General features: G+C 40.3%; 1 protein-coding gene and 2 non-coding genes across 3 annotated transcripts; 2 read left to right on the top strand and 1 right to left on the bottom strand.

Moving 5' to 3' along the window:
• Positions 1 to 3: 3 nt before the first annotated feature.
• On the bottom strand, positions 4 to 4,226 carry setd6 (SET domain containing 6, protein lysine methyltransferase). Its single transcript, XM_033634264.2, has 9 exons — positions 4,073 to 4,226; positions 3,665 to 3,745; positions 3,388 to 3,532; positions 3,160 to 3,301; positions 2,827 to 3,021; positions 2,575 to 2,710; positions 2,157 to 2,337; positions 1,851 to 1,987; positions 4 to 1,725 (listed from the first exon to the last, which is right to left on the bottom strand). The coding sequence occupies exons 1-9, from the start codon at positions 4,097 to 4,099 to the stop codon at positions 1,396 to 1,398; spliced, it is 1,374 nt and encodes a 457-aa protein (XP_033490155.2). The 5' UTR covers positions 4,100 to 4,226; the 3' UTR covers positions 4 to 1,395.
• Positions 4,227 to 4,516: 290 nt separating this feature from the next.
• trnap-ugg (transfer RNA proline (anticodon UGG)) lies at positions 4,517 to 4,588 on the top strand. Its single transcript has one exon. It is a non-coding gene; the product is annotated as a tRNA-Pro (tRNA).
• A 1,834-nt stretch (positions 4,589 to 6,422) lies between these two features.
• trnap-agg (transfer RNA proline (anticodon AGG)) lies at positions 6,423 to 6,494 on the top strand. Its single transcript has one exon. It is a non-coding gene; the product is annotated as a tRNA-Pro (tRNA).
• The last annotated feature ends 6,617 nt before the right edge of the window (positions 6,495 to 13,111 follow it).

Here is a 13,111-nt window from a genome sequence, read left to right as displayed (position 1 = left end):
CAGTTGAGATTCATTTACTTTTTTTAATCGCTTAAAGATCCAATCATCACTAAAGTTTGTCAAGAAAGACAAAACAAATGCAATGGTCAAAGTCTGGATATTGACATTTAGTCTGTTGATTGATTCACACACATGCAAAAAACAAACATTCCACCTTAAAGTTGCCAGTAGCTGCCAGTGGTAGACTTTTAGCAGCACAGTAAATCTCTGACAAGCTGACTGTGTATGATATATGCATGTGCGGCTGTTCAACAATAAAAATAATACGACCCCAAAGCATCGAGATGAAGATTTGCACCGAATGTGTAATATCACATGACCTCTATTTGGTGAAATATGGTAGGTAATTCACAGTGTAAGTTTTACTTGGCAAATTAGGGACATTGTGGATTTGCATGGGATGAAGTGTGTACAGAGCCAGCATGCATTCACATCTAAACTGACTGGGTGAATAAAGTATTTTTTTCTACCAAACCAGAGACAGTGATTGTTGGAACAGAGAAAGACAAACCAAGATGGCTTTTATTTTGCTTGTGAAGACACTGAATGAAGAGTGTTTTACGCTAATCAAATTACAGTTTACAGTAGAGATTTTGTGGCTGTTTCAGGTTTAATAAAAAGGTCTTTCAGTAGGATCCTTTCTCTAATCTTGACAGACTAAATGATCAGAGCCTGTCTGACAAAAACAAGCACTGTTAGTGGAAGCAAACTGAAGACGCTCAACTGGCCTCAGGGATTATACTGCAGCTTGTTTTGCTGCTGCTTGCTCAGTACTGGTCAAATTTCAAAAACTGCTGTTGCAGTCAGTCACTTGTACTTGAAAACGTAGGAAAATGGGGTCTAGACTGAAAAATACACAAATTACTGTTCTAGGGTTTTACATATTTTTCATCCAGATTTGTATACCTACTTTTGAAACAGTCCTAAGATATGCTATGCAAGATTTTCCTAAAAAAATAACAATGAATAGACTCAAACAAAAGCAATTCCTCTCAATCATCACTTATGACTCACTAGAGGTGTGTGCTAATGCATTTATCTACAAAACTTTGCCCTCTGCCTGTATTTCAATTTCTGTGCTTGAGATATTAATGGGTGTCCCCCCCACCACTCAGGTAATGTCACAGCTTTATAAAAAGGTAGAGCCCAGGCGTCAAAAAGTACCCAGCAGGCATCCAAGAGACACAGCAATTACTTAACAAGTGTCATAATGATCCCTGTTTTCTGTACAGATAATGGCAAAACACCTCGCACATCAACACTGATAGTGTAAAAGCACTGTTGAAAATCAGAGATCTGTCTTAAGTAAAAACATTTATTAACAGTGTGTTTTGAGACATTTCAGTTTCCCCGTTGATATAAAAAACAAACTCCTGCTCCCTGCTGCAGCTGAAGTCATGACTTGGTGAGCTCCACCAGTCTGTGCAGGATGCTCTTCTGTCCACAGTGTACCTGCAGGGCGTTCTGCTGCCTGCTGCTCAGTCCTTCAAATGCTGCCTTGTCCTCCATCAGCGCCTGGTCGCTCTTCACACCCTGTTCCTCCTCGTCTCCATAGGACCTCAAAGTCAGACGGGCTGCTTCATGAATGAGCCATTTCCATGAAGCCTTTAATCCAGGCAGACCCTCGTTAGAGAAAGCGAGGGAAGCCTCGTCGTCCTCATCATCTTCCTCCCACCCTTCATTATCTTTGAACTCTGAGAACTCCTCCCCTGACATGCAGAGCACCTGAAGATACACAAGCAAGAGGTGTGTTTCCAGTAACAGCCATTCCTCAATTATTCATCGCTGTGTGATTTTACAGGTTTTGTGCAGATGTAATTCCAGCTGCACTGTTGCATGCACCCCCTCACCTTGAGCACAGTATGTAGCTCTGTGTCTGTAAGGCAGCCCTGTTTGCCAAAGACAAAGGCTGCTTTCTCTTGCATCATCTCAGACAGCATCTCCCACTGCTCCTCCACCAACTGCCGGTCCAGATCAGACTGAATACCTGGGAGGAGAAGATGGAGAGATGAGGAAAGAGGAGGCACAATGCAACAGGGTTGGTTTTGGGTCCACATAAAAAGCAGTTTCATCATCATCTTGTTTCCCTTACACTTTTCTCCTATGGTACTGTAATTTATCCGCACTTGTCACAAACAATCTGTCAATCTCGTCACCTTGTGTGGCGACTTTGTAGAGGTTGCTGATGGGGATGTCGACGGTGTCGTTGCTGTTGCTTTGATACGGCTCCGTGAAGCCGTACATATGCAGCAGCTGCCAGTTGGCCATCTGCCCGTAGGTGTTAAACACCTCCTCGCCTTTCTGAATGGGGCGCACGCAAACCATCTTCAGACTGTCCTGAGAAAGATGGTGTGTAGAGAGACAACATTACATTTAAGACATTAAAAAGTGAGAAAGAAATTGGAACATGCTAATAAGTTAATTATTGTACGTTAAATTTACAGTTTAGGTCTCAACGTGAGATATACTCTATGTTTAAAAAAAAAAAAAACCTCCTCACTTTCTCAGTGATGTTTTGACAGAGAACAGGTGTTCTGGCAAACTAAACAAAGCAGAGTCAATGTTTCCCCTCACCGGTGTAAACTCCAGATTAGCATTGTGATTGGACACATGGTTAAGCATGTCGGCCATGGGAACCATCATCGGTGGGTTTGGGGCCTTCTCCTCCTCATCGTCTTCATCATTCTCCTCTTCCTGTGGCTCTTGGAAACTACAGGAAGGGCGTGGAAAAGGGACAAAAAACATCACAGAGGTGAATTTAGAGAGACCATAAAAAAAGGAAGATCCAGATACTTTGTGTACATACTTTGTCTCGTGCTCACTAACCTGTAGGCCATGACAAAGGCCACCAGCTGTGTGTACAGGTCCAGTGTGTGTGTGCTGGGGCTCCACAGGTCAGGATGCTTGGTGATGAAGGGAAGGACCACGTCTGTGTATTCCCTCTGGATGTTCGCCAAGTCTGTGTCCACAGCCTCTGGGATACCTGTTCCCTTCAGCAGTCTGTCTCTCTCCTCCTTAGACCTAGATGGATTAACTGTAAATTACTGTAAAGAAAGCTACAAATCCACTCTGTTAGCAGAAGATTTAAGGAAACTGCTGCCATGTCACAGCTTTTCCCTTGATCTCTATGATGGCCTTTAGACTTTTAGAGCTTCTCACCAGAACATCGGGTGATCCAGCGTCTTAAAGTTGCTCCACAGGGAGAGGTAGGGTTTCCAGTGGGACTGTGGGGATGTGTATTCGTACAGCAGAGCCAGGAGCAGGGGAACCCAGCCAGAGGAGCTCTCTAGACATGACCTCTCTGAGAAGGAGAGAAACAGTGAGATGATGCAGATGATGCAGGCAGATTCAGACTTGGTAAAACTGCTTTGAAACTGAACTTGTCACCTTTCTCCAGCAGGGCAGAGACCTTGGTTGTTTCCTGGTGGAGAAGAGCTGATCTGGGGATAGTGAATAAAACCTCCCCCTCCTCTATGTCGTCCTTAGCCAGCATCCCATAATCTGCCACTGTTCCCTCTTTACTCACACACACCTGCACAGAGAGACATCCTGACATGTTTGGACTCTTTGCTCAGGCAGACTTGGATCAGTTCAGCTTTTAGAGTACTTCACTGAACAATGGGAAAATTGGATCACAGACAACCTGGCTGTCATGGTAACATACCTTACTGCTGAGTACCAAGCCCACTCTGTTGCACCACTGTAGAAAGCTCTGCAGCGGATCCATCTGTGACCCATCATCTACCTGTCGGTGCAGGATACACACTTACACATTTAACATGACCAGGCATGTGTGACCGAGGTGCTGTGGTGCACCTGGTTACACTCTGAACTACAGTGACAGTAGTGAACGTGTAGCTTATTTAAAACTTGAGCTCGTTAGCTTTTGTAAATTGTCCCCAACTTCAGCACACATAAAGTTATACAGACTGAAACACAGCATGCAGCGGCAGCAGCTAGTCACATATAGTGTAACGAGAGTATAACGTTACACAAACACACACGTACAAACAGCTCAAGCAGTATTATCAGTATTGTTTGTTTTTTTGGCTTAATGTAATTAAATGATAACCTTGGTTCGCTTCGCTTCGGTTGCCATCTTGTAAACGTGACTCCAAGCCCACGACTGATGCTAGCTAACTTGCCCGAAGCTAACTATCTCGAGCATGCGGACTCTGAAGGGAACGTGGGTTAAGTTGGACCCCAGCGCCGACTCGCAGGAATCCATCATGAGCGTCTGGACATATGTATTTCAATGATTTGTGACAGCTTTCTGAAAAAGTTTAGCATAAAAACTAAAAACAAACCTTACAAAAAAGGGTGTACCAATGCAAATCTTTGGTTTGCAATTTAATAATTGTCAGTATCATAGTTAAGTTTGTCTTTGAAATGTCTGTGTTCTTCCTATGATGACCACTGGGGGGTGTTGTTCAGTCACATGAGCCCTCGTCTTCCAGTCTGCCACATCACATGTTGTCATGTTTCAGTTGAACAGCTGCTAGAATCAAGTCCATAGGGCTCGTTGGTCTAGGGGTATGATTCTCGCTTTGGGTGCGAGAGGTCCCGGGTTCAAATCCCGGACGAGCCCGCTTTTAACCAGGATATATGAGTATCAGGATCCAAGCCAAGGTAAACTGTACCTGAATCATACTGATAGGCCACCACTACACGTCATCATACAGCTAATATCAACTTTCAACTGAACAGATCACTGGTTTCCCTCAATGTGTTAAAAAAAAAAAAAAAACAAGACAAATAATATCACATGCATCACAATTACCTGACCAGTAAGCAGTTCATGAGAGCTATCTGTGATGAAACCTGAGATAAGGACAAGCAAAGCTAAAAAAAAAAGCAAAACGACCAAGTGTATGTACAACCAGGTCATAATACTCAGGTGCAAGATGAAAATACGTCACCACAAGGCACAGGGGCTAAAAGGCTTTTTCTCTAAATTAGGGGTGTCGTGATTTAACGGTATTGATGATAACTGTGATATTTAAAAATGAAATATTGACATCATGTTAATAATACACATATAGTATTGTGTAAATAATCCAGCTCCTCTTAAATCATTTCCAGTTTTTTTGATGTGTCACTTTCTCCCAATACCTTCTGGTTGCCTTTTCCCAATCCGTTAACTGAAATAGCTCTGTTTGTACGCTCTTGTACAGTTATGGTTACAGACTCTCTCCCCCTCCATACACTCATATTTGATATAATAGTTGATTTGCTAAAAAAAAGAGACAGAACGCATGATAATCAAAACTTAACATGATTCAACTGATAATCACGATAATATCATTATCATAAACTCTTTTGGCCACAATAATTGTGTGCTGAAAATCTGGTGCTGTGCCAACCCTACTTTAAATTAAGAGGTCTCTCTCTTTTTAAAGTTTTTTTTAAGACAAAGTTTTGATCTACAAGATCTTTCTCAGGCAAGCAAAAGAGAAATGAACTATTTATACGGAGTCTACAGTGTGCAAAGCTAAAAATGGCAACATGTCTGTTTCTGGGCCTGATGCCTCAAAGGTTTAACAGGTTCTTACGCAAACTGGTTGTATATATAGTTGTCTATATCTCGGTGTGTGTGTGTGAAATAGATAATTACAGGGTAAAAACTAAACACTAGCTTAGATGCAGACATTGTGGGCTTGTTGGGGGATGGCATGTAGCTGGGCGCCACAGGTTGGAATTGAACCCAGGCTGCTGCAGTAAAGATATATCCTGGGTGCATGGGGGGCCAGTTCTACCAGGTGAGCACCTGGGTGCCCCCAAACAACATTTTAAAAAGCTGAAAATAATGGAAACAGACAGCTGGATGAACAAAAAGGTCATTGCAAGCAGTCTTATCACACTCCCATTCCAGCCGTTATCTGGGTCGCAGGTGGGCTGGAGCCTGTCCCAACTGATATTGGACAGGAGGCAGGATACACCCTGGACAAGTCAGTTACCAATTAACCAAACATGCATGTCTTTGGGCTGTGGGAGGACGCCAGAGAACCCAGAGAAAACCCACACTTGACATGGGGAGAACATGCAAACTCCACATAGAGGGGCCCCAGTCAGACAGCTGGTACACACCCACAACCCTCTATAGGTGTTAGGCGACAGTGCTAAGCACTGAGCCACTGCTTTCAAACTCAGGTCTGTATGGGTGAGGCTGGCTCACAGGTAACGTGATACATGGAGCAGATAATGTCAGATACCCAAAATATCGTCACAGATGAGATGAGGCACAGCTCCCCAGCTCAGAGGACAGCTGCTGAGTGGGATTTAAAAGGTTGTACAGCAGAGGGCGCTGTTTGGCCAGATTAGAATGGGTCTTCAAGCTGCCACATCAGCAGTGTGGAGTTTAACTGCACGTCTGGAAATGACAGGGCTGGAAATGTAAACCTCCTTTTTCCCATAGATAGCATGGCTCGTTGGTCTAGGGGTATGATTCTCGCTTAGGGTGCGAGAGGTCCCGGGTTCAAATCCCGGACGAGCCCTCACTTTTAAATTAATTGAATTCAAGGTCACAACATCTGCAACACACCAACAGCCAGTTGTAACATATAACCAGTGTTGGGTGTAACGCATAAAAGTAATGCTCAAGAGAGCTTGTATTTACACAGGATGCAGAGGAAAACATTTTGTGAATTTGCCTGCAAATATTCAACAGTTTTAGTCCACTGCACTGAGAAAACAGGGTTAACAGCTTTTGATCCAGATGAAAAAAAAATGAATGAGAGTCATAAAACATCAGGCTATTTAACATACTGAAAACTGCAGATGCAATACACTTACTGTTTTATCTTTTTCCATGACTTTCTGAAGTCACATTCAGAGGTCCATTTGTCAATCATGTTGTTGAGACAATGCGATTTCTAATTATAGCATCATCAGTGGTGTCTGGAATAATAATGGATAAAGTGTAAGTTTTTTTGTGAAACCATTCAGCGCATTCACATGATTTATTTCACTTATCTAGTTACCCTGTGGCAGTTGAACAGGTAGCGGCACAGATGGATAACTCTCCTCTCCATGTCCCAGCTGCCCCTGCTCTCCACACCCAAAGGAGTCCATATATTACAAACAACATTTTAATGTCATCAGAGACATGAATGCCTTTTGATTGACAACTTTCATAAATATAGGTTTTATTGGAGCAGCTTCCAGGCCTCTTTAACTATTGCATTGTGAAAGATAATACACCGTACCGTCCACAAGCAATCCTGGTGACCTTTGCCCCCCAGAGCTCTGCAACAAGTCGAGGTCATAGTTCATCGTTGAATGAGTTGTGCCCAAGCTGTCCATACTGACCGGAGCCAAATGTAAACACTGCACCAGTCTGAGGAAGCAACAGCATCACCACAGTTAAAGTCCCACTTAGGTTTATTTTTACTTATTTTTTTTAATTTGGTTTTGGCTTTACATCCTGTAACTTTATAGTTTCAGTTAAGTCTCATCGCTCTTATCTTCATTGCTTGCTTAAATATGCTATATGCTACAGCTAGCTAGCTAGCTAACCGCTGTCAGGACTACTCACAAGCTAACATTAGCCACTGGAATGTTTGCTTTTAGCCTACGAGCTAACACCACATTTCAGCTGAAAGTGTTTCCTATAGTTGACTTACATCAATGTTTTAAAGATGGAAGTATTTAACATTCCACACTAATATTTTCACCACAGGGGCCTTCAAAAATGGCCATTGAATAAACTGATGAATCATTTAAAACCTATTGCATCATTCCATTTGTATACAGGTGTTACTTGGTGAGTAAATTCATAGAGAAAGAGTCTTTTTCCTGCAATAAAATGTGTGTGGTTATTGGTTACAACATCAGAATATTTTAAAACTTTCCAGTAACAATTAATGTGATACCTAAAATTCTGATAAGTTACAAAGGACCGGCTGAGGAAAGAGTACAAATCAGTAATCAAACCTTTGTCAAAACAGCAGTGTGGTCCTTTCCACAGGAGATGTGAATAGATTTCTTCAAGTTCAGACGATGAACACGAGTCAGTGTATTTCTGTCTACAGAGACAAAAGGTTTACATGTCATAGAAATACTGCAGTATAAATACGTTTGTTATTGTTTAAATGCGATACATAGATGTCCGCTTGGATTGACAAATAAGCTGATTAGAATTTGGTGGTGCAAGGTCAAAGTAATCAGTATTACCTCACAAAACATGTTTTTGGATATAACTCAATAATTTCTTCACTAATTATGACAAAACCTCACACAAATGTCTAAGTGGATATAATGATGAAGTAATGGCATTTTTTTATATGCTGAAGGTCAAAGGTCAACTTCACCCTGGCATCATGAAATTCAGCATAAAACACTGTGGGCCATTACTCAACGCAGTATCTTAGGAACTGAAGGAGAGACATTTCGTCACATACTGAATTGGTGACACTAATCTTGAAACTGTGCTGACTGTATAGAACTCTTGTGCTGCCGGGGAGAAGATGTGTGTGAAGTGTTCATGTTTGCACAGACATGGATGGAAGAGAAACTTGATTGGTCATTCAAAAGACCCAAAAACCTCTGTGGCTGTTCACATAGAAAGTAAAATATTGTGAAATCAACTTGATAACTTCAATATTGATTTAATATTAACATGTAAAATGCCTGTTTATTGTGAAAGACAACAAGACTATTTTTGATGGAATAGTAATGTAGTTAATATTTTGTATTTTTCCTGAAACATGAAGTCAAAAATTAAACCAGTTTTTCTTGGATTCCTTTTATTAATCATGAATGAGCCACAACAGTTTCTTCCCAAACAGGCCTCTGTCATCTACAGTGGTTAATAGTATGTGGCATCTCTCAAATTAAACTAATGACTTCAGTTTTTGGTCCCACTTTCTGATGGTTTCAAACATTAATTAATGGCTTTAGTATTGGTTACAAAGTCATTTACTTTTTCCTTATAGATAATTCATAAGACATTGATAATACTATATTTTGGTATGCCATTCCTTATCAACATACTAACATTTCTAACTGCAGACATGATGACTTATTAGAAATTAAAAAAGAGACACACAAGCAAACAATTCATATAAACCCAGACTTACTGAGCAAAAGTGGCTTACAAGTACAAAGTACTTGAACAAGATAACTGGCCAACTTGGATGATTGGAAATGTAAGACACTAAATTCTCAGGTGGAGTGTCTCTGCATGGAGAGGAGAAATAAGCATCGCTGGTACACAGCTCTTGTAGAAGGAATTATCCTCCTGGCTCTTCATCAGCTCCTGGTGCCTCTGGAAGTCTGTGAAGTCCAACAGAGCCTTTGCAACCTCAGCTCCTTACACCCAGAAGGTGTGCTTAACTAAAACAGTGGCCAGCAAAGGATCTTAACTGCATGTGAGGGACATAACATATTTTCAGACCTTTAATTGTTTATGTTTTGTTTAATCAGCATCAGCTCGAGCAATAGTGTGCTGTTAAGCATTTTTAATTGTCTTGTGTCAAATGCTTTATTACCAAAGAAAAGTCTGTGCACAGTCAGCGGCCACAAGGAAGTCACAGACACAGGTTTTCATCTCACCACTGCAAATAAATCAAATTGATAAGAAATAAATAATAAAGTTCATAAATATGCACCTGATTTTATACAGTTCTGCCTTTTAGTTCAGTGTAAATTAGAATGAGGTTTTATCTTTCAGGTTCGGCTGAATTTGTTGTTTGAAGTTGTTGTGTAAGTATTCAATATAGTTCACCAAAAAAATAAGAAATGTACTCAGATGAAGTGGATAGCTGCAACAGATGTCACAGTTCAGCAGGTCTTGCACACATATTGGTTCTGCCCTTAACAGACAAATTGCTGGGAAACAATATTCAAAGTGTTATCAGAGTCCTTTAATCTAAATCTTCAACCCAGTGTCTGGATGTGCATCTGTGGTGTTCAGGGTGACAAAGATCAAACTTTAAATAAAGGCTTAAACACAAAAACAGTTGCTTTCTCAGCCCTTTTGACACATAGGAGAATCCTGAAGAAATGTATGTCACCTCATCCACCAAATTCTTCTGTGTTTGAGGGATTTAGTGACCAAATCTGCCGGGGGGTCTGGGGTTCAGAGAGAATTTAAAAAAATCAAAACTATATGCGAATACAAATATGTACAATTGGGCAATAAGGTGTAGCATAATATAATTCCTGCCTTGGTTTGAGGGAATTTGGAAATAATAACTGGATGGGGGAATGACTGAGGGGAGGAAATGTAAAGTGTACAGTGCATGATTGTGTTCTTTGTGTTTTGGAGAGGGAACATAATTATAGCTTTTAACCTACTAAAAAATATTTACAGAAATAATGTTTGTAAGCCTCCTTGTTGTTAATTAAACACTTACTAATTAGTTTTTCTAATGGAAATAATCCGTTAGTAAAGACATTGGGCTACATAAAAAACAGACATAAATGAACAGATGTCACCTATAAAGTAGGATAAAATGGAAACACTCAGTCTACAAGTAGGTAGGCTACCTTCAAAGTGTCTGATAATTTCACCAGAACCAGTCCAACTTTGTTAACCACAGACATTTTCAAAGAGACGTACCTCAAAAATTCAACTGTCCATACGATTTTAAATTCAAGCCAGTGACCTGCACCGTCAGTGATGCCGCAGCTAACAGGTGAGTTGGTAGGCTACATTTGTATGTTTTAGCTAACTAATGTCAACTTGCAGTAACAGATCAACTTCGCAAAGTTAAGGCTAGCTGGGATATTTTTTAACATTTAGCTATCACACACAGCTAACGTTAGCTAAAAATGTTGGTTTTACTTACAACGGAAACGTTATCCTTCAGCTCAGGGCCGTAATCAACATTAGGGCGCCATTTTCAATGGACAGCCTCCGCGACCCTTCAGGGGGGTCTGGGGGGAAACAACATTTAAGTTACCTCTGAAATGTGCTGAAATTAAAATATAAGCCAGTGTAGCGCAAACATGGAAATCCTCCAGTAGCTTAAAGGGAAATTTCGGTTTATTTCAACCCGTCTATTATTGATGCATTTGTATGTAATGAGCAGTTTAATGATGTAGTTACTCCAGGTGAAGTCATAACAACTTTATATGTTGGTTAGTAGTTAAATCTTTCCTAACAGATCGTATATTTTGTGTGTAAAATCCATATTTGTAAAGAAACTGCCACATTAATGTACATAAAACAAATCCCTGAAAAAGTATAATACGATACAGGCTATAATATGTAATGTGTCTCCTCTTTGTCTCCGAACCAGCTTCCTGTAATAGTGTATGTCAGGAGTCCTGTGACCATCAACGAGGTCCAGTGACAAGCTGTGCAGAGGCGTCACGCCAAACCTCCCTGCGTCCAAAATGGATGTCATAGCAGAGCTGGAGCGTGTCATTGAGGCAATGGAGAAGGGAGAGCTAAATTCCACTCTGATGGCGACCATCGACGAAACACTCGCCAGGGTCAACGAACCCAACCCTCCACCTTCACCACCCCCATCCCCTCCCCCTGTCTTTGCTGGGCTGGAAATCAACACCCAGCTTCAGTCAGTTGAAAGACAGGGTGAAGAATATGGGGATTTCATCACCCTGGGAGCAGATTTGGTAAAGATTTGAATACTCAAGGATGATAGACATAAGCAAACATAATCTCTCTACACTCATATGTTCCTGTGGTGCTCTGTATGATTTTCATTGGACAGTCTGATGAAGCAGATTTCCAGTATTGTGTTTTTATGTGTTCTGTGTCAGTTCACAGTAAAGATTGTGCTGTTATGTGCATTTAAAGATGAGTCTTTGTTTATGAAATGTTATATTGACTGTGTTTATCAACTCTTCCTCTTCCAGCAAATGCAACTAAGAGCAGCATGGTGATCACATGATCTTAAAATGTCTTTAAAATCTCTTGAAAGTGTCTGAATCTGACCTGACCTCTCCACATCACTCCAGCAGCGGAGTCAATCTCTCTTCTTCTTTCTCTCTGTTTGCTTTCTTCTGTCAGGGCACTTACAAAAAATGAGGTCATGGGGAGTTTAAATACAACTATACCACCTGTGTATTGTATTTATGGGTCGGACTGAACAGAGTTCTGTAGTTGTTTAACAGTTTTGTCTCAGAATAATCTGATCTCTCATTACACTGAATCAATGCACACACCCAAAACCACACAGTGGGTTTTAATGATTCTTTTCCCATTGTTCTTGTTTGAATACACATCAGTGATGACATCACAGATTTGATCTAGTTTTACAAAGATTGCATTGCAGATTATATGATTTTAATGATTTTCTTTTTTTATCAGGCAAAATGAGTCTAAACACTTTAATTTGTCTAATGAGGCCGTAATTTAAACAGCCCACTTGCCTACTACCATTACTTAAAATTATATGTTTCCCTCTACATCGTTCATATGCATCTGCATGGCAGTCACTCATTTACTCAGGTACAAATTTGTGGGGCAGATTTCTAATAATAAGCATTATATATCAATTAAAAACATGAGATAAAGAGTGCTTAATGCAAAAATAAACTTTGTTTTGTGTTAAACATAAAAAAGTTAATAATGGACCAACATATTGGACTTGGACTTTTAGGGTTTCGATGTATAATCAATAAATGCAAGAATAGGCCATGTGTGATATGTTTCTGTGTTACAAGGTAAGTAATTGTTTTGGTCAAAGCATTTTAGGGCTGAAACTGGGACACAACTTTATCATTTTCAAACTAGGCAGTAATGTCATTATGGTAGTTTATTATATGATCAAAATAATCATTAGCAAATATAATTGTAATCAGTTATAATCATAAATAAACATAACAAATTGCCATCATTATTACTACCAGTTCTAGTATCAGTGTACTGCAGTTCTGCATGTGGTTTGTGCAAGTGGTGTTGCTGTACTCCAGCACTCCATTTTGTTACTTTCAAATGTATTACAGAGTGGAAATCTAAAATGTAATGTAAGTATTATGTCGCCTACATCACTGTCAGTTGTTAAAGTTTTTGTAATGTGTTAGTACATCATAAAAAAATCATAGTGTGTGCACTTTTCCTGTACGTCCCTCAATCATATGCTGGCTCCCCCACTCAGTGATCAAAACTTTCAGAACCCTTGATCTAAGATTTTTGTTTAAG

This window comes from Epinephelus lanceolatus, chromosome 5 (genome assembly GCF_041903045.1).
Source record: "Epinephelus lanceolatus isolate andai-2023 chromosome 5, ASM4190304v1, whole genome shotgun sequence".
In the NCBI taxonomy this organism is placed as follows: Eukaryota; Metazoa; Chordata; class Actinopteri; order Perciformes; family Serranidae; genus Epinephelus; species Epinephelus lanceolatus.
The sequence above is the reverse complement of the archived record's forward strand: the minus strand, read 5'-3'. Positions and strand labels throughout refer to the sequence as shown.

Excerpts from the sequence above, each read along its gene's own strand:
- setd6 (XM_033634264.2), bottom strand. The coding sequence starts at position 4,099 with ATGGCAACCGAAGCGAAGCGAACCAAG. Across the intron at positions 3,746-4,072 it reads CCGAAGCGAAGCGAACCAAG|GTAGATGATGGGTCACAGAT; the intron begins GTTATCATTTAA and ends CTGCACCGACAG. Across the intron at positions 2,338-2,574 it reads CTAATCTGGAGTTTACACCG|GACAGTCTGAAGATGGTTTG; the intron begins GTGAGGGGAAAC and ends CATCTTTCTCAG.